The 20,652-nt window shown below is 47.2% G+C and overlaps 1 protein-coding gene across 1 annotated transcript in view; it reads right to left on the bottom strand.

Annotated features, from left to right (window-relative positions):
• SERINC5 (serine incorporator 5) overlaps window positions 1-20,652 on the bottom strand; it is a 72,337-nt gene that overhangs the window by 7,183 nt on the left and 44,502 nt on the right. Inside the window, exons 5-8 of the mRNA XM_069749773.1 lie at window positions 19,972-20,065; window positions 5,428-5,639; window positions 2,596-2,691; window positions 881-1,007 (exon numbers count right to left, since the gene is read on the bottom strand). Of these exons, the coding sequence (XP_069605874.1) occupies window positions 881-1,007; window positions 2,596-2,691; window positions 5,428-5,639; window positions 19,972-20,065 (529 nt within the window). The remainder of the gene's footprint in view (window positions 1-880; window positions 1,008-2,595; window positions 2,692-5,427; window positions 5,640-19,971; window positions 20,066-20,652) is intronic.

Here is a 20,652-nt window from a genome sequence, read left to right as displayed (position 1 = left end):
AGGTCTGAACACGCCATACGAACTGTGGTATGAAAACTAGGGCTCATTTATAGAAATTGTGTTGACCATTGGATAATATTAATGGGCCATTCTCTTCTTCCATCTTCTGCAAGCAGGGGCAGCTTTGCCTGTGTAACATCAGAGGAGCACAGCGGTGCAGCCAAGCAGCACTTACAAGCTCTATAGCAAAGAACTAGCAATTGTGTGCAACTTATCTAGGAAACTAACTACTGATGGTAGACTAAAAGGGTGGCCGGTAAGGCTAGGTTCTCATTTCGTTTTAGTGTGAGCGCTAACGGACAGCGTTGCACGGCGAAATTAACACCATGCAACGCGTCCGTTAGCGCTCCCATTGCCAGCAATGTTAAAGCGCATTGCTAGCGCGTGCCATTTTCGGCACGCGCTAGCGATGTGCCGTTCTTTTGTGGCGCGCCTCGGACGCTGCTTGCGCCCGAGGTCCGTTCCCCGCTCTCGCAGATCGGGGATCTGCGCTAGTGGGGACGTTTAACGCGACCCCTAAAAAGACATTGCGTTAGTGCAATCTGCTAGCGCTTAGCGCTAAACGGATTGCCCTAATGCAATCTGAACCTAGCCTAAGACGCTGTAAACTACAGAAATTAATATCCACCCATTCTGGTAGACTTAATAAGGCGTAAAATGCAGAGTACTTTTCAATATTCATCATTTCAGTAGTTGAAACAATCTCTTTAAATTGTAGGCTCGTCCCTTTTAATTTCACTGGGATCTGTAGAGAAAAGTTGCAATGGTTCTGCATGTTAGAAAATGCGGTTATTGGAGGTTTGGATGTCACCGACCTTGAGACTTAGAGTTTTCGCGCATATCTTTACTTCCATTATACCAGTGGAAAAACCTCACTTACCAAGAGTATAATATGCAGCCGAGAAGAATGACGGCGCCCAGCAAGGACACCCAACGCTCATCTGGGCTTATTCCATTAGTGAAGCTGGGCACACAGACCGTGATGTTCTTTCCAGTATCATCCAGAGCTAGACAGAACAGACAAAACAGAACTGATAAGATTAAAAGGCAGATGTAATGAAAAGCACAAAGAGCCGTGTTAAAGGGAATCTGTCAGCAAGTTTCACTATGGAATCTAAGAGCAGCATGATGTAGGGGCAGAGACCCTGATTCCAACGATGTGTGTCACTTACTGGGCTACTAGCTGCAATTTTGACAGAATCCCTGTTTTATCTGCTGTACATATAGCAGTACTATGAATACTGAGCTCTGTATAGCCCGGCCCACACACCTGATTGGCTGCTTCCTGTGAATACTGCACATTGTCAGTAAGCTGCCAATCAGTGGTGGGAGCGGGGTTACACAGATTAGCTGGACTGCCTGGCACATGTCACCTAGTCCTGCATTGATAATCTCCTACTGATAAAACAATGATTGTACTGTAACTACAGCGAGCTGCTGAGCAAGTGACATCCCTGGAATCAGGGTATTTGCCCCACATTCTACTGCTCTCAGATTAAATATCAAAAACCTGCTGATAGATTCCCTTTAATACATTAAAAGATTACTGTAACAATATGTCAGGATTAGAAACAGCAGTCCTAGGAAACCGAGGCACCAAAAAGCAAATCCTTATAAAAAGATAGATCTTTATTCCATAATTTAAAAACGGGGCACAGCAAGAAGACAAGGCGACGTTTTGGCCATATCTGGGCTCTCTCAAGTACAACTGTGATGCACAGAAATGCTCCATCATGAGTGAGATCCTATTGCTCCTCCCAGGCCCATCCAGGTTGTCACTGCAGCGGTCTGGCACAGCAAACAATAATATGGAAAACCATCATAAAACCATATATACACATAGACATGGACATAAGTATTGAGACCCTACATGTTACACCTACAGGAGCTTCCAAGCCCCACCATTCTACATCCACAGGTATTGTTACTGAATCTTTCCCCCCTCGGCATCTATAACGACTCCCGCTCTTCTGGGAAGGTTTCCTCAAATTTTGGAGGTGTCTTGTGGGAATATTTGCCCATTCACCCAGAACATTTGTGAGGTCAGACACTGATGTAGGATGAGATGGCCGAGATCACAATCTCTGTTCTAGTTCATCCCAGAGGTGTTGGATGGGGTTGAGGTCCGGCTCTGAGCTACCGGCCATGTTCTTCCACACTGAGCTCCCAAAACCATGTCTGTATGGACCTTGCTTTGTGGTCTACGCATAGTTATGGGGAACAGAAAAGGGTCTTCCCCAAACTGTTCCCAAAGTAGGAAGCTACAATTGTCCATTATGTCCTGGTAGCTGAAGCACTAAGATTTCTCTTCACTGGAACTAGGCGGCCTAGGCCTAAATCAGGCGAAGGGTTATATCTGCTCATCCAAATGAAGCACATGTAGATATCTATGGACACTGGATGATGTGTATGATTGTACACAAGTAATCAGCTCCTCTAACTTCAGCAATCTAGAATATATGTAGTAACAAACATGGCATCCTTTCATTTCCCGTCTTTAAGCTTTTGCATTGCACAAGACTAATGTATTAAGGCCTGCAGGGGCGGTCCAGGTACGTCTCTCATATTTAGGTGATCTACGATGATACCACTTACTGTATTCTGGTGGCTTGTTAGAAAAAGACGAAAAGGTCAGATACATGACATAGCAGCTGATGACTCCGGACTGCAGCAATCCAGACTGGGGCTGATCTGAGATCAAGAAAAGGAGAGAAAAATCACTAATGCAGCGTCTGACGCCGTACAGAATGCTTTATATAAGGGAAACCTGACAGGAAAATGCCCACAGCAAGTTACTAAGCGTGACTCCATAACATCTGGAGAATGTGGAAGACTATTTTACAAAGAACTGATGCGTCTCACGGCCACATACTGAGAAAGTTCTGCACCAGTTCAGGTCTTACATGGATCAGACATAGACGAGATTCTGCAGCTTGGCTGAGCCAACCACAACACACCCAAAGGGGTCAGTCCCGGAGCCCCTCATAACAAATGCCTCTATACAGCTATGTCTAGACATGTCCTGTACGTATCCCCAATATGTCACTGTATAGCATACGCCGTCAGAGTTAACCAGATCAAGACTACGCCATTCCGTCCCCCCATTCTTGAGGGCACATTTTCTGCTTGTTTCATAGACGTGGTTTTAAAATCTCTTACATTTTTCTCCATCGGATATTCAACTAATTTTTAGATTTTTTTTTCGTACTCTCCGAGACCCAATTTTTGTTACTTTCATAACGTCTTATTTGGGGATACAGGTAATGTTGGGGGAAAAAAGGAAATATGTGCCCATTTTACACTTCTTTTCTTTTTAAATAGTTTTTGAAAGCCATAAAAAGGACCACTAAAATACGTTAGAATTTTTGTTCCCCTTTCCGCAATAATTATTTTTATATATTGGACAAGCGTTCTTGGTTTTGTTTGGTCTTCTGACTGAGCTAGTAATGGTGATTTGGGCTGCCAGTGGCCATCAGGGGGCATTTCAACATTTAAATACTTTTTCTTCTATCCGATTTCCACAGTAAAGGTACCGTCACATTAAGCGACGCTGCAGCGATCCAGACAACGATCCCAATCGCTGCAGCGTCGCCGTGTGGTCGCTGGAGAGCTGTTACACAGACAGCTCTCCAGCGACCAACGATGCCGGTCCCCTGGTAACCAGGGTAAACATCGGGTTACTAAGCGCAGGGCCGCGCTTAGTAACCCGATGTTTACCCTGGTTACCAGCGTAAACGTAAAAAAAAAACACTACATACCTTCCGGTGTCTGTCCCCCGGCGCTGTGACGTCACCGCTGTGCTCTGCTTTCCGGCTGGCCAGCGCTCACAGTGCAGAGAAGCACAGCGCCAGGGACAGACAGCGGAAGGTAAGTATGTAGTTTTTTTTTTTTTTAAGTTTACGCTGGTAACCAGGGTAAACATCGGGTTACTAAGCGCGGCCCTGCGCTTAGTAACCCGATGTTTACCCTGGTTACCAGTGAAGACATCGCTGAATCGGCGTCACACACGCCGATTCAGCGATGTCTGCAGGAGGTCCAGCGACGAAATAAAGTTCTGGACTTTCTGCTCCGACCAACGATGGCACAGCAGGATCCTGATCGCTGCTGCCTGTCAAACTCAACGATATCCCTAGCCAGGACGCTGCAACGTCACGGATCACTAGCGATATCGTTCAGTGTGACGGTACCTTAACTGAGGATTGCATATTATTGCCGGTTACAGGGAAAATGAAACTTTCTGCCTGTGTAATAAAGCTGATCTGGGCTTGTTATGACCCAGCAGCTCCGGTTCCTTCTCTAGACCCTACCATGACTTGATCACTGGGTCTTGGTGAGGAAATACTGTCCGAAAATTCTATACTGTATACACAGCAATCACACTCTATGGCGAGTGCTGCTGATTACCCTGTAATGATGTTTTAGAACATCATTGCAGAGTATTATGGTGACCATCCGAAGGGGAATCTGTCAGCAGGTTTTTGCCACTTAATCTGAGAGTAGCATAATGTAGAGACAAAGACCATGATTATAGCGATGTGTCACATAATGGGCTGCTTGCTGTAGTTTTGACTTAAAAAAAAAAAAAATATCAGTGTTTTACCAGCAGGAGCTCATTTGGGGACTAGTAATCCTGCTGCCATGTAGTCCTGCATATTCATGAGCTCTGTATAACCCCGCCCTCACCACAGATAGGCAGCTTTAAGGGAACACTGTGTATAGTCAGAAAGCAACCAATCAGAGGTGTGGGCGGGGTTATAAAGAGCTCAGCATTTAGAGAACTGCTAGACCTGTAGCAGACAAAACAATGATTTTATCAAAATGATAGCAAGCAGCCTAATAAGTGATATATTGTTGGAATCCTGGGGGTCTCTGCCCCTACATCATGCTGCCCTCAGATAGGGTAGCAAAAACCTGGCAACAGGTTCCCTTTAAGACTATGGGCGATCTGGAAGTAGTTACAGCGGTTGAGAACCTGTTAGTCTGCCCGCCATGACAGTCTGATGGGAATTCTGCAACTCTTATTTGTTTTTTTGTTTTTTTTTAAGCCCCTCTCAGATGATTTATTACTAAAGACCACATCAAATGTTAAGGTAATCAAAAAGTTTTTAAAAACAAAAATGGTGCAAAATTTTATAAAACCGAATTGCAAAAATGATTTTTATGCCCCAAATACATGTCGTCATGCTGTAACACAGGAGTCATGTAAAAAGGTCATTACACAGAGAAAAGTTGATGGCCAAAGCAGAAGTGACCATGGAGTTCCCATACTCTGATGTAGGAGCTATATGTAAAGCCCTAATGAAATGTGAGCAAAACCTAAAAAACTGCGAGGTGGAAAAAAAAAAGGTGTATCAGACACAGCACATAGTTCATATCACGCACATATATGACCCACGACATGAGCCCACTACACATACACATACTTACTTCTTATTACGCAGGGCAGTATGGAAACGATGGCCAACAGAAAGCACAGACCACCGTTCACACCAAGCAGAATTTTATTGAGAAGGCAATGTTCAGGATGTGTATAGAGCCATATTAATAAGGCGAGGGCGCCAAGTGCGACAGTGTACAATACGAGGATGACGATGGCCAAGGCTCCATTCCAGAGCTTATTATGCTGCGCTCCAGCAGTCCTAATAGAAGAAAGTAGACCGGCGTGGAGGTTAATGATATAATATTCGGGAGAAAATAAGACTATAAGTACATATGTAAAATATCATAAGGGCAGTCGTTACTCGTGAAAAGGTGGCCCATGATGAGCACTCTGACAACACCTAGGAAGACTGGAGAGCACCCGATCGTTGAGTACAAGTCTCCAAACCAGAGGGAAGTATGCCCTGCCGCCTGGAACCGGGCACTAGATCCACAGGTGCCTACGCCATGGATTGCGCCAGGTTTACACGGCGGTTTGCTTTGCGCCTCGCAGAGGAGGAAGCGGATGATCAGACCTCAACGCTGGATGCATGCCAAATGCGGGCATTTTTATTAATTGGCATCAACATAACTTTTTAATTAACTGTATAGAGTAGCATAGCAGACTACACCATACAATACAGTAACCTTATAAATACAGTGCCAGTAGTCAGCCATCATTAAATACAAAAGTTGGTGTTGGGACACACTAAATACTAAAAGGCAAAACACTATTAATCTTATTACCCTAGGATATGTTTCTTATACTCATCAGCCTCTCATCATCCACCTGTCATAGTTTCTTGCTCCTTTCTTCTAGGTGACACACTGTTATCTTGGGTTTATGTCTCCTTCATTGCCTATAATCAGTCACTCACACACTCTTGTCAAATTCACTTAACATCTTAAAGGGAACCTGTCACCCCGTTTTTTCAGATTGAGCTATAAGTACTGTTAAGCCGAGATGCAAACTGTAAAAATGGCCGCCGCGATCTCTAATGCGCACGCGCGGCATCCCGCGGCCATTTTCCTGAAGCCCCGTGCAGCAGAGCACTCCATCTGCGCACGCGCGGCCCCAGGAAGATGGCCGCCCCCACCGATGCAAGGGATAACAGCGCAGATCGCGCGCTGTGTCTTCACGTGGGCGCAGGGAATTCGGACCTTGGACATGCGCACACCACTACGCCACCAACGGAAAGCTGGAGAAGAAAAGAGCGCTGTGAACACGCCCACCTGACCAGACCAGCCTGATTGACAGGCGAAAACGGCGACTTTGGTAATGTATTTCTCAGCATACATGGGGAATCAGGGTACACTACATACACTATAGTAACGCACAGCGCAGGCCCTATTTAACAGTACTTATAGCTCAATCTGAAAAAACGGGGTGACAGGTTCCCTTTAAGAATCCTCCCTCTTCTTTCCAAGAGAACTGTAAAAGCCCTTAGGCTGTGTGCACACGATGCGGATTTAGTGCGGATCCGCAGCGGATTTTTCCGGTCAGAAACGCTGCAGATCCGCACTGTGATTTACAGTACAATGTAAATCAATGGGGAAAAAAAAGCTGTGCAGATGGTGCAGAAAAATCAGCGCGGAAACGCTGCGGATTTAAAAGAAGTGCATGTCACTTCTTTTGTGCAGATCTGCAGCGTTTCTGCACCCTTCCATTATAGAAATCCGCAGTGTAAAAACCGCAGAAAATCCACACAAAATCCGCATCAATTCCGCATAAAATCCGCGGCAAGTCTGCACCTGCGGTTTCTGCCAGGAGATGCGGATTTTGTGCAGAAAATTCTGCACCCCAATCCACAACGTGTGCACATAGCCTTACTGTTTCTCCGATTCAATACCATCTTGATTAATGCAATGAACAATTGGGTGGTTTTCCACACTCTAAACTACCTTCCCTGCCTTATTACAGGGTCTGACTATGGGGGTGCTGCCTTATTTTTTTTTTTTAATCAGATATTTTTATTAAACCATCAAAATTGTACATAAACAATAAAAGAAATAGTTTGTTGTCAGCAATATACAAATACACAATACTTTTTTGTTAGAAAACTTATTTAGTCCCAAACCAAACTCCCCCCCCCTTCCCCCCACCCTCTAGAGACCTGTCAAGAGTCGTCCCCCACTAAACTATCACATACAAAAGTACAAGAAGAGGAAGATGACTTGTCAAAAAATATTTCCATTGGGGCAAAAGGTCTTCAGATCACATTGATTCAAGCCACGGGCTCCACAACCTGTCAAAGAGGTCCATCTTGTTCCTCCTAACGTAGATACTCTTCTCCAAAGCAATGATATGGTCAACTTGCTTCATAAAGTCTCTCCTTGTTGGTGGCTCTTCCCTAATCCAGAATTTGGCGATCAACTTTCGCGCAATAAATAGCAGTCTAGCTATAACCGTTTTATACAACTTATCAGTTATTACCTCCTCCACATAGCCCAAAACACATACCAAAGGATCCCGCGGCACAGTACAACTGTATGCCAATCCCACTTTATTCAACACCACCACCCGGGGGTGCTGCCTTATTACAGGGTCTGACTATGGGGGCTGCCTTATTACAGGGTCTGACTATGGGGGCTGCCTTATTACAGGGTCTGACTATGGGGGTGCTGCCTTATTACAGGGTCTGACTATGGGGGTGCTGCCTTATTACAGGGTCTGACTATGGGGGTGCTGCCTTATTACAGGGTCTGACTATGGGGCTGCCTTATTACAGGGTCTGACTATGGGGGTGCTGCCTTATTACAGGGTCTGACTATGGGGGTGCTGCCTTATTACAGGGTCTGACTATGGGGGTGCTGCCTTATTACAGGGTCTGACTATGGGGCTGCCTTATTACAGGGTCTGACTATGGGGGTGCTGCATTATTACAGGGTCTGACTATGGGGGCTGCCTTATTACAGGGTCTGACTATGGGGGTGCTGCCTTATTACAGGGTCTGACTATGGGGGTGCTGCCTTATTACAGGGTCTGACTATGGGGGCTGCCTTATTACAGGGTCTGACTATGGGGGTGCTGCCTTATTACAGGGTCTGACTATGGGGGTGCTGCATTATTACAGGGTCTGACTATGGGGGCTGCCTTATTACAGGGTCTGACTATGGGGGCTGCCTTATTACAGGGTCTGACTATGGGGGTGCTGCCTTATTACAGGGTCTGACTATGGGGGCTGCCTTATTACAGGGTCTGACTATGGGGGTGCTGCCTTATTACAGGGTCTGACTATGGGGGCTGCCTTATTACAGGGTCTGACTATGGGGGCTGCCTTATTACAGGGTCTGACTATGGGGGTGCTGCCTTATTACAGGGTCTGACTATGGGGGCTGCCTTATTACAGGGTCTGACTATGGGGGCTGCCTTATTACAGGGTCTGACTATGGGGGTGCTGCCTTATTACAGGGTCTGACTATGGGGCTGCTGCCTTATTACAGGGTATGACTATGGGGGCTGCCTTATTACAGCGTCTGACTATGGGGGTACTGCCTTATTACAGGGTCTGACTATAGGGATGCTGCCTTATTACAGGGTCTGACTATGGGGGTGCTGCCTTATTACAGGGTATGACTATGGGGGCTGCCTTATTACAGCGTCTGACTATGGGGGTGCTGCCTTATTACAGGGTCTGACTATGGGGGTACTGCCTTATTACAGGGTCTGACTATGGGGGTACTGCCTTATTACAGGGTCTGACTATGGGGGTACTGCCTTATTACAGGGTCTGACTATGGGGCTGCCTTATTACAGGGTCTGACTATAGGGGTGCTGCCTTATTACAGGGTCTGACTATGGGGGTACTGCCTTATTACAGGGTCTGACTATGGGGGTACTGGCTTATTACAGGGTGTGACTATGGGGGCTGCCTTATTACAGGGTCTGACTATGGGGGTACTGCCTTATTACAGGGTCTGACTATGGGGGCTGCCTTATTACAGGGTCTGACTATGGGGGTGCTGCATTATTACAGGGTCTGACTATGGGGCTGCCTTATTACAGGGTCTGACTATGGGGGTGCTGCCTTATTACAGGGTCTGACTATGGGGGTGCTGCCTTATTACAGGGTCTGACTATGGGGGTGCTGCATTATTACAGGGTCTGACTATGGGGGCTGCCTTATTACAGGGTCTGACTATGGGGGTGCTGCCTTATTACAGGGTCTGACTATGGGGCTGCCTTATTACAGGGTCTGACTATGGGGGCTGCCTTATTACAGGGTCTGACTATGGGGCTGCCTTATTACAGGGTATGACTATGGGGGCTGCCTTATTACAGGGTCTGACTATGGGGGTGCTGCCTTATTACAGGGTCTGACTATGGGGGTGCTGCCTTATTACAGGGTCTGACTATGGGGGTGCTGCCTTATTACAGGGTCTGACTATGGGGGCTGCCTTAATACAGGGTCTGACTATGGGGGCTGCCTTATTACAGGGTCTGACTATAGGGGTGCTGCCTTATTACAGGGTCTGACTATGGGGGCTGCCTTATTACAGGGTCTGACTATGGGGCTGCCTTATTACAGGGTCTGACTATGGGGGTGCTGCCTTATTACAGGGTCTGACTATGGGGCTGCCTTATTACAGGGTCTGACTATGGGGGTGCTGCCTTATTACAGGGTCTGACTATGGGGCTGCCTTATTACAGGGTCTGACTATGGGGGTGCTGCCTTATTACAGGGTCTGACTATGGGGCTGCCTTAGTACAGGGTCTGACTATGGGGGCTGCCTTATTACAGGGTCTGACTATAGGGGTGCTTCCTTATTACAGGGTATGACTATGGGGGCTGCCTTATTACAGGGTCTGACTATAGGGGTGCTGCCTTATTACAGGGTCTGACTATGGGGGCTGCCTTATTACAGGGTCTGACTATGGGGCTGCCTTATTACAGGGTCTGACTATGGGGCTGCCTTATTACAGGGTCTGACTATGGGGGCTGCCTTATTACAGGGTCTGACTATGGGGGTGCTGCCTTATTACAGGGTATGACTATGGGGGTGCTGCCTTATTACAGGGTATGACTATGGGGGCTGCCTTATTACAGGGTCTGACTATGGGGGTACTGCCTTATTACAGGGTCTGACTATGGGGGTACTGGCTTATTACAGGGTATGACTATGGGGGCTGCCTTATTACAGGGTCTGACTATGGGGGTACTGCCTTATAACAGGGTATGACTATGGGGGCTGCCTTATTACAGGGTCTGACTATGGGGGCTGCCTTATTACAGGGTCTGACTATGGGGGTGCTGCCTTATTACAGGGTCTGACTATGGGGGCTGCCTTAATACAGGGTCTGACTATGGGGGCTGCCTTATTACAGGGTCTGACTATAGGGGTGCTGCCTTATTACAGGGTCTGACTATAGGGGTGCTGCCTTATTACAGGGTCTGACTATGGGGCTGCCTTATTACAGGGTCTGACTATGGGGGTGCTGCCTTATTACAGGGTCTGACTATGGGGCTGCCTTATTACAGGGTCTGACTATGGGGGTGCTGCCTTATTACAGGGTCTGACTATGGGGCTGCCTTATTACAGGGTCTGACTATGGGGGTGCTGCCTTATTACAGGGTCTGACTATGGGGCTGCCTTAGTACAGGGTCTGACTATGGGGGCTGCCTTATTACAGGGTCTGACTATAGGGGTGCTTCCTTATTACAGGGTATGACTATGGGGGCTGCCTTATTACAGGGTCTGACTATAGGGGTGCTGCCTTATTACAGGGTCTGACTATGGGGGCTGCCTTATTACAGGGTCTGACTATGGGGCTGCCTTATTACAGGGTCTGACTATGGGGCTGCCTTATTACAGGGTCTGACTATGGGGGCTGCCTTATTACAGGGTCTGACTATGGGGGTGCTGCCTTATTACAGGGTATGACTATGGGGGTGCTGCCTTATTACAGGGTATGACTATGGGGGCTGCCTTATTACAGGGTCTGACTATGGGGGTACTGCCTTATTACAGGGTCTGACTATGGGGGTACTGGCTTATTACAGGGTATGACTATGGGGGCTGCCTTATTACAGGGTCTGACTATGGGGGTACTGCCTTATAACAGGGTATGACTATGGGGGCTGCCTTATTACAGGGTCTGACTATGGGGGCTGCCTTATTACAGGGTCTGACTATGGGGGTGCTGCCTTATTACAGGGTCTGACTATGGGGGTACTGCCTTATTACAGGGTCTGACTATGGGGGTGCTGCCTTATTACAGGGTCTGACTATAGGGGTGCTGCCTTATTACAGGGTCTGACTATGGGGATGCTGCCTTATTACAGGGTCTGACTATGGGGGCTGCCTTATTACAGGGTCTGACTATGGGGATGCTGCCTTATTACAGGGTCTGACTATGGGGGCTGCCTTATTACAGGGTCTGACTATGGGGGCTGCCTTATTACAGGGTCTGACTATGGGGGTGCTGCCTTATTACAGGGTCTGACTATGGGGGTGCTGCCTTATTACAGGGTCTGACTATGGGGGTGCTGCCTTATTACAGGGTCTGACTATGGGGGTGCTGCCTTATTACAGGGTCTGACTATGGGGGTGCTGCCTTATTACAGGGTCTGACTATGGGGGTGCTGCCTTATTACAGGGTCTGACTATGGGGGTGCTGCCTTATTACAGGGTCTGACTATGGGGGTGCTGCCTTATTACAGGGTCTGACTATGGGGCTGCCTTATTACAGGGTCTGACTATGGGGGTGCTGCCTTATTACAGGGTCTGACTATGGGGCTGCCTTATTACAGGGTCTGACTATGGGGGTGCTGCCTTATTACAGGGTCTGACTATGGGGGTGCTGCATTATTACAGGGTCTGACTATGGGGGCTGCCTTATTACAGGGTCTGACTATGGGGGCTGCCTTATTACAGGGTCTGACTATGGGGGTGCTGCCTTATTACAGGGTCTGACTATGGGGCTGCCTTATTACAGGGTCTGACTATAGGGGTGCTGCCTTATTACAGGGTCTGACTATGGGGGTGCTGCCTTATTACAGGGTATGACTATGGGGGCTGCCTTATTACAGGGTCTGACTATGGGGCTGCATTATTACAGGGTCTGACTATAGGGGTGCTGCCTTATTACAGCGTCTGACTATGGGGGTGCTGCCTTATTACAGGGTCTGACTATGGGGGTACTGCCTTATTACAGGGTCTGACTATGGGGGTACTGCCTTATTACAGGGTCTGACTATGGGGGTACTGCCTTATTACAGGGTCTGACTATGGGGCTGCCTTATTACAGGGTCTGACTATAGGGGTGCTGCCTTATTACAGGGTCTGACTATGGGGGTACTGCCTTATTACAGGGTCTGACTATGGGGGTACTGGCTTATTACAGGGTGTGACTATGGGGGCTGCCTTATTACAGGGTCTGACTATGGGGGTACTGCCTTATTACAGGGTCTGACTATGGGGGCTGCCTTATTACATGGTCTGACTATGGGGGTGCTGCATTATTACAGGGTCTGACTATGGGGCTGCCTTATTACAGGCTCTGACTATGGGGGCTGCCTTATTACAGGGTCTGACTATGGGGGTGCTGCCTTATTACAGGGTCTGACTATGGGGGTGCTGCCTTATTACAGGGTCTGACTATGGGGGTGCTGCCTTATTACAGGGTCTGACTATGGGGGTGCTGCATTATTACAGGGTCTGACTATGGGGGCTGCCTTATTACAGGGTCTGACTATGGGGGTGCTGCCTTATTACAGGGTCTGACTATGGGGGCTGCCTTATTACAGGGTCTGACTATAGGGGTGCTGCCTTATTACAGGGTCTGACTATGGGGGCTGCCTTATTACAGGGTCTGACTATGGGGGTGCTGCCTTATTACAGGGTCTGACTATGGGGCTGTCTTATTACAGGGTATGACTATGGGGGCTGCCTTATTACAGGGTCTGACTATGGGGGTGCTGCCTTATTACAGGGTCTGACTATGGGGGTGCTGCCTTATTACAGGGTCTGACTATGGGGGTGCTGCCTTATTACAGGGTCTGACTATGGGGGCTGCCTTAATACAGGGTCTGACTATGGGGGCTGCCTTATTACAGGGTCTGACTATAGGGGTGCTGCCTTATTACAGGGTCTGACTATGGGGCTGCCTTATTACAGGGTCTGACTATGGGGCTGCCTTATTACAGGGTCTGACTATGGGGGCTGCCTTATTACAGGGTCTGACTATGGGGCTGCCTTATTACAGGCTCTGACTATGGGGGCTGCCTTATTACAGGGTCTGACTATGGGGGTGCTGCCTTATTACAGGGTCTGACTATGGGGGTGCTGCCTTATTACAGGGTCTGACTATGGGGGTGCTGCATTATTACAGGGTCTGACTATGGGGGCTGCCTTATTACAGGGTCTGACTATGGGGGCTGCCTTATTACAGGGTCTGACTATAGGGGTGCTGCCTTATTACAGGGTATGACTATGGGGGCTGCCTTATTACAGGGTCTGACTATGGGGCTGCCTTATTACAGGGTATGACTATGGGGGCTGCCTTATTACAGGGTCTGACTATGGGGGTGCTGCCTTATTACAGGGTCTGACTATGGGGGTGCTGCCTTATTACAGGGTCTGACTATGGGGGTGCTGCCTTATTACAGGGTCTGACTATGGGGGCTGCCTTAATACAGGGTCTGACTATGGGGGCTGCCTTATTACAGGGTCTGACTATAGGGGTGCTGCCTTATTACAGGGTCTGACTATGGGGCTGCCTTATTACAGGGTCTGACTATGGGGGTGCTGCCTTATTACAGGGTCTGACTATGGGGCTGCCTTAATACAGGGTCTGACTATGGGGGCTGCCTTATTACAGGGTCTGACTATAGGGGTGCTGCCTTATTACAGGGTATGACTATGGGGGCTGCCTTATTACAGGGTCTGACTATAGGGGTGCTGCCTTATTACAGGGTCTGACTATGGGGGCTGCCTTATTACAGGGTCTGACTATGGGGCTGCCTTATTACAGGGTCTGACTATGGGGCTGCCTTATTACAGGGTCTGACTATGGGGGCTGCCTTATTACAGGGTCTGACTATGGGGGTGCTGCCTTATTACAGGGTATGACTATGGGGGTGCTGCCTTATTACAGGGTATGACTATGGGGGCTGCCTTATTACAGGGTCTGACTATGGGGGTACTGCCTTATTACAGGGTCTGACTATGGGGGTACTGGCTTATTACAGGGTATGACTATGGGGGTACTGCCTTATAACAGGGTATGACTATGGGGGCTGCCTTATTACAGGGTCTGACTATGGGGGCTGCCTTATTACAGGGTCTGACTATGGGGGTGCTGCCTTATTACAGGGTCTGACTATGGGGGTACTGCCTTATTACAGGGTCTGACTATGGGGGTGCTGCCTTATTACAGGGTCTGACTATAGGGGTGCTGCCTTATTACAGGGTCTGACTATGGGGGTGCTGCCTTATTACAGGGTCTGACTATGGGGGCTGCCTTATTACAGGGTCTGACTATGGGGGTGCTGCCTTATTACAGGGTCTGACTATGGGGGTGCTGCCTTATTACAGGGTCTGACTATGGGGGTGCTGCCTTATTACAGGGTCTGACTATGGGGGTGCTGCCTTATTACAGGGTCTGACTATAGGGGCTGCCTTATTACAGGGTCTGACTATGGGGGTGCTGCCTTATTACAGGGTCTGACTATGGGGGCTGCCTTATTACAGGGTCTGACTATGGGGGCTGCCTTATTACAGGGTCTGACTATGGGGGTACTGCCTTATTACAGGGTCTGACTATGGGGGTGCTGCCTTATTACAGGGTCTGACTATGGGGGTGCTGCCTTATTACAGGGTCTGACTATGGGGGCTGCCTTATTACAGGGTCTGACTATGGGGGTGCTGCCTTATTACAGGGTCGGACTATGTGGGCTGCCTTATTGCAGGGTCTGACTATGGGGGCTGCCTTATTACAGGGTCTGACTATGGGGGTGCTGCCTTATTACAGGGTCTGACTATGGGGGTGCTGCCTTATTACAGGCTCTGACTATGGGGGTGCTGCCTTATTACAGGGTATGACTATAGGGGCTGCCTTATTACAGGGTCTGACTATGGGGGTGCTGCCTTATTACAGGGTCTGACTATGGGGGCTGCCTTATTACAGGGTCTGACTATGGGGGCTGCCTTATTACAGGGTAAGACTATTTTGGGGGGGCTGCCTTATTACAGGGTCTGACTATGGGGGTGCTGCCTTACTACAGGGTCTGACTATGGGGGTGCTGCCTTATTACAGGGTCTGACTATGGGGGTGCTGCCTTATTACAGGGTCTGACTATGGGGGTGCTGCCTTATTACAGGGTCTGACTATGGGGGTACTGCCTTATTACAGGGTCTGACTATGGGGGTGCTGCCTTATTACAGGGTCTGACTATGGGGGTGCTGCCTTATTACAGGGTCTGACTATGGGGGTACTGCCTTATTACAGGGTCTGCCTATAGGGGTGCTGCCTTATTACAGGGTCTGACTATGGGGGTGCTGCCTTATTACAGGGTCTGACTATGGGGGTGCTGCCTTATTACAGGGTCTGACTATGGGGGCTGCCTTATTACAGGGTCTGACTATGGGGGTGCTGCCTTATTACAGGGTCTGACTATGGGGGTGCTGCCTTATTACAGGGTCTGACTATGGGGGTGCTGCCTTATTACAGGGTCTGACTATGGGGGCTGCCTTATTACAGGGTCTGACTATGGGGGTGCTGCCTTATTACAGGGTCTGACTATGGGGGCTGCCTTATTACAGGGTCTGACTATGGGGGCTGCCTTATTACAGGGTCTGACTATTGGGGTACTGCCTTATTACAGGGTCTGACTATGGGGGTGCTGCCTTATTACAGGGTCTGACTAAGGGGGCTGCCTTATTACAGGGTATGACTATGGGGGCTGCCTTATTACAGGGTCTGACTATGGGGGCTGCCTTATTACAGGGTCTGACTATGGGGGTGCTGCCTTATTACAGGGTCTGACTATGGGGACTGCCTTATTACAGGGTCTGACTATGGGGTCTGCTGTTGTGAATTCTGTTGTCGAACTCCCTCCTGTGGTCGTGAATGGTACTTCGGCGAGTTCTGTCCATGGATTCCCTCTGGTGGCTGTGAGTGGAGCTGCTGCTTCTGAGGTTCCTTACACAGGTGACGTGGTTTATCCTTTGGTTGGCTGCTCTATTTAACTCAACTCAGATCGTTACTCCATGCCAGCTGTCAATGTTCCTGCATTGGTTCAGTTCGGTCTTGGATCTTTCTGGTGTCCTGTCTTCTCCAGCAGAAGCTAAGTTCCTGATAGTTATTATTTGTTCATTGTTTCCTTGTCCAGCTGGTTATCATGATTTTGTCTTGCTAGCTGGAAGCTCTGGGATGCAGAGTGGCATCTCCGCACCATTAGTCGGTGCGGAGGTCTTTTTGCACACTCTGCGTGGTCTTTTGTAGTTTTTTTGTGCTGACCGCAAAGATACCTTTCCTATCCTCTGTCTGTTTAGTAAGTCTGGCCTCCCTTTGCTGAAACCTGTTTCATTTCTGCGTTTGTGACTTTCATCTTTACTCACAGTCAATATATGTGGGGGGCTGCCTTTTCCTTTGGGGAATTTCTTTGAGGCAAGGTAGGCTTTATTTTCTATCTCTAGGGCTAGCTAGTTCTTAGGCTGTGAAGAGGCGTCTAGGGAGTGTCAGGAACGCTCCACGACTATTTCTAATTGTTGTGATAGGATTAGGGCCTGCGGTCAGCAGAGCTCCCACATCCCAGAGCTTGTCCTGTGTGAGTTTAACTATCAGGTCGTGCCGGGTGCTCCTAACCACCAGGTCCATAACAGTCTGCCTTATTACAGGGTCTGCCTATATGGGGGTGCTGCCTTATTACAGGGTCTGCCTATGGGGGCTGCCGTATGATATAGAGTCTGCCTATGGGGAGTGCATTATACTATATTGTGGACTATTTGGTGCATTATGCTACTGTATATGGAGGCTATCTAGGGGGCCATCATTCAGTATGGAGATTACAGTGTGGGGGCTACTAAGGAGTCAGTATACTGTGTGGGTGGTACTATACAGTGAGGGGGCATTATACTGTGTATAAGAGAGCATCATACTGTGTATAGGGGAGCTGTACAGGGGGAGACTCGGGACTTTATTAAAATGTAAATTGGGCACTTATTGTTATAGGGGAACTCAGGTTACTGTGGCTATCAAAGGGGCACACAGGGCATTATTACTTTCTAGGAGCAAAATATGGGCACTTGCACCTGGCATTACTATATTGTAGAGAGTTGCTTTAGAATTTAGAGGGCACAGAGAACCACAGAGTAGGTACAGTAATAGGGACACATACGGCAGCAGCGGCTCAGTATTGGGGTATCAGCAGGATGAGGAGTTTGTGCAGGTTGGGAATAGATGGTGATGGGGCTGGAATATGAGAAGTGAAATGTGTCTTTGTTGTATTCTCTGCAGATGAGTTGTAGCTGGAAGAGGTTGTCATGTCGGTCTGGGCCAGATGGAAAAGACGGGAAAAATGAAAGATTCCATCAGAAAGGACGTCAACGGTAAGACATTATCTGTAACTGTGCAGTGATCTCTTATATGTTCTGTAGGGCTGGTATTTACCACTGACCATATGGTGGTAATATCCATATTGGTCTTTATATAGAGATTATCTTCAGTAATTGCGCAGTCATCTGCTGAGGTTCTCCTCCAGTATTAGGGCGCGTCACCGAGTTGTAATCAAGGTTACCTGGTTAGGGGCCCACTCAGAAGCTTCGCCCCCCCGAACCAAAACCCTAGCTACCCCTCGGCTCTCCAGTATATCCTGAATGCAGGCTCCTATTTCTATCCAGCCACTACACCGATGCCTCCACCTTGTGCCAGTCATTGTACTGGTTGCCTGTCTCCTAAAGAAAACAATATACACTTACCTATCTCACCCACAAAGCTCTCCATAGTGCAGTATCCCTCTACTTATCCTCTCCATCTGTCTACCACTCCTTCTTGTTAATGATCCAAGACTAAGATCCTCTATAATCTTATCCTCCCACACCTGTTTCCAAGACTTTCCTCATACAGCACCAGTTCTCTAGAATGCACTACCCGAGACAATCCAGTTAATTTCCAAAGATTTAAGCGTGTCATTAAAAACACATCTCTTTAGAGAGAGGAACACATCACTTCTAATCCGCCCTTTCCATATTTTCCTTCTTTCACCAGTCTTCCCCACACAACTGCATTTCTTATCCGTACATATAGAGATACTGACTGGTGACCAGTCCATGCAGCTATAAATGAATACCGTAAAGTATAATTATATAATATATTTATATAATAATGGTTGGGCACACAACACAAGCACTTTTTTACCTTTAGCGTCACTCCTTTCCCCACAAACATTGTGAGCTCTTGTGAGCAGGGTTCTCACTCCTCATTTAAATTGATGATCTAGGTGTTACTCTTGTTATATGGTTCCCAAGAAATATGTTGGCGCTATATAAAAATTATTATTTTATAATTTTGAAGTGGCAATTTGCATATTTAATTTCCCAGAGAAGAATGCACAGCATATAAGTCTCCTTACTCTGACATGTAAGGCCTGGCTTGTCACTCTGCACATGGAGCTCACGTGGTTGCACAACATCTGGTTAGACTGGTCTTTGTAGGAAGACCTTTAACAAGTCATTTTTTATGACTCCGCCATATATCAAAGTAGAAAAAAAAAGTAGAAAACGTCTTTGATGCTAAAATCCATCAAACCACAAAGAAACTGGTATTTTTTTGGCAAGTCACATGAGGCCAAATCTATTCACAAACGGGTCACTGTGTAAAGCGGACGCTGTGGTCAGAGGTTGTAGCCTGGAGCACTTTTATGTGTCGCCTTCAAACAACAGACTGGCAATGTTCCAGTTTTTGATCAGCCATGTTTGATCCATGAGGTTGTTTTCTTTTTTTCAAGGATTTTACATCACAGACTTATCCTATCTTTTCAAGTGAACCCAGCACAGCTGCAGCACTAGGCACAGTCCCATGTAAAGACGTTGCTATGTCAGGTGCTGCTGGAGCAACACCCCTCCTCCATTCCTGGTCCTCAGGAGGATCGATGCTAAAATTCCAGAAAAGCTCTTTAAAGTTGACACAGCCATTAGGGTCCATTCTATTAGGTTTCCTTTGTACTTTATAATTCCGTGCCATGCTTAACTTTTTTTTAAAAATGGACTCCAGAATTTTTAAGTTAACGTGGTTTTTCAAGAGTTTTTTGAGTTTTTTTTAAATGTTACTCACTCAGTGCTGCTTTAGATGCTTTTGACCACAGCACATGACAATTGCAGCCAATCACTGTGCTCAATGATCTCAGGTTGACTACACTGTCACCATTGCAGCCTAGCGACAAAGACCAGGGGCAGCGGCAAAGAGCCAGCGCTGGGGGAGTAAAGCTCATTTTATTACTTTTATAATAGACAAGTTGGGGGATTAAAAATATTAAAAATAGAGTAAAATCAGCAATAATGCAAGCCACAACCGAGCCGCAGCGCTGTTGGTCACCAATAAATACGACATACCAATTCTTATTCCATTTGTGAGCAAATTCCACCAACAGCATGAGCTGGATGACCAGAAAGAAAAAGCCAAAACATGCTCCAATGTAACGCCACACTGCAAAAAAAAGAAAAATAATTCTAAATTCATATGTAAACTATGAATTTGTTGTTGACATTTTTAATATATATGGACATGGAATTCATTTTAGAAATATGAAGTGAAAAGTGATGATCTTTACAGATCCAGAATTAAAAAGATGTGACCACTTCATTATTAATTATATCTTTTGCATTAAAAAAAAAAGCACACCAAAAAAATCCCAAAAACAATCTAAACAACAACTTAGTCTAAAATGATAACCATTTTTATTTATTTTTCTTTCAACGAGATCCTATCGCCTCCAGGTTTTCCCTATATAAGCTATAACCACCACATTTCCGTCATGACTTAAAAGCATTTCTGACCTGATTACGGTCCAGAAACACTCATTGGACCAGTGCAGGACAATTATAAAAGGCATGTTCATAGGTATGCGAGGCAGCTGGGCACCAATGAAAATGTTATAGAAATGCTTTTAAACGGAACAGATAGGAGGAGATTATAGCTTATATAGGGAAAACATGATGACAGGTTCTCCTTAGGCTAAGTTCACACATTGCTTTTTTGAAGCATCTTTTCTGCAGCCAAAACCTGCTCTCTTG

Source organism: Ranitomeya imitator, chromosome 1 (assembly GCF_032444005.1).
Source record: "Ranitomeya imitator isolate aRanImi1 chromosome 1, aRanImi1.pri, whole genome shotgun sequence".
NCBI lineage: Eukaryota > Metazoa > Chordata > Amphibia > Anura > Dendrobatidae > Ranitomeya > Ranitomeya imitator.
Note: the sequence above shows the minus strand (reverse complement) of the source record. Positions and strands in the feature narration are given on the sequence as shown.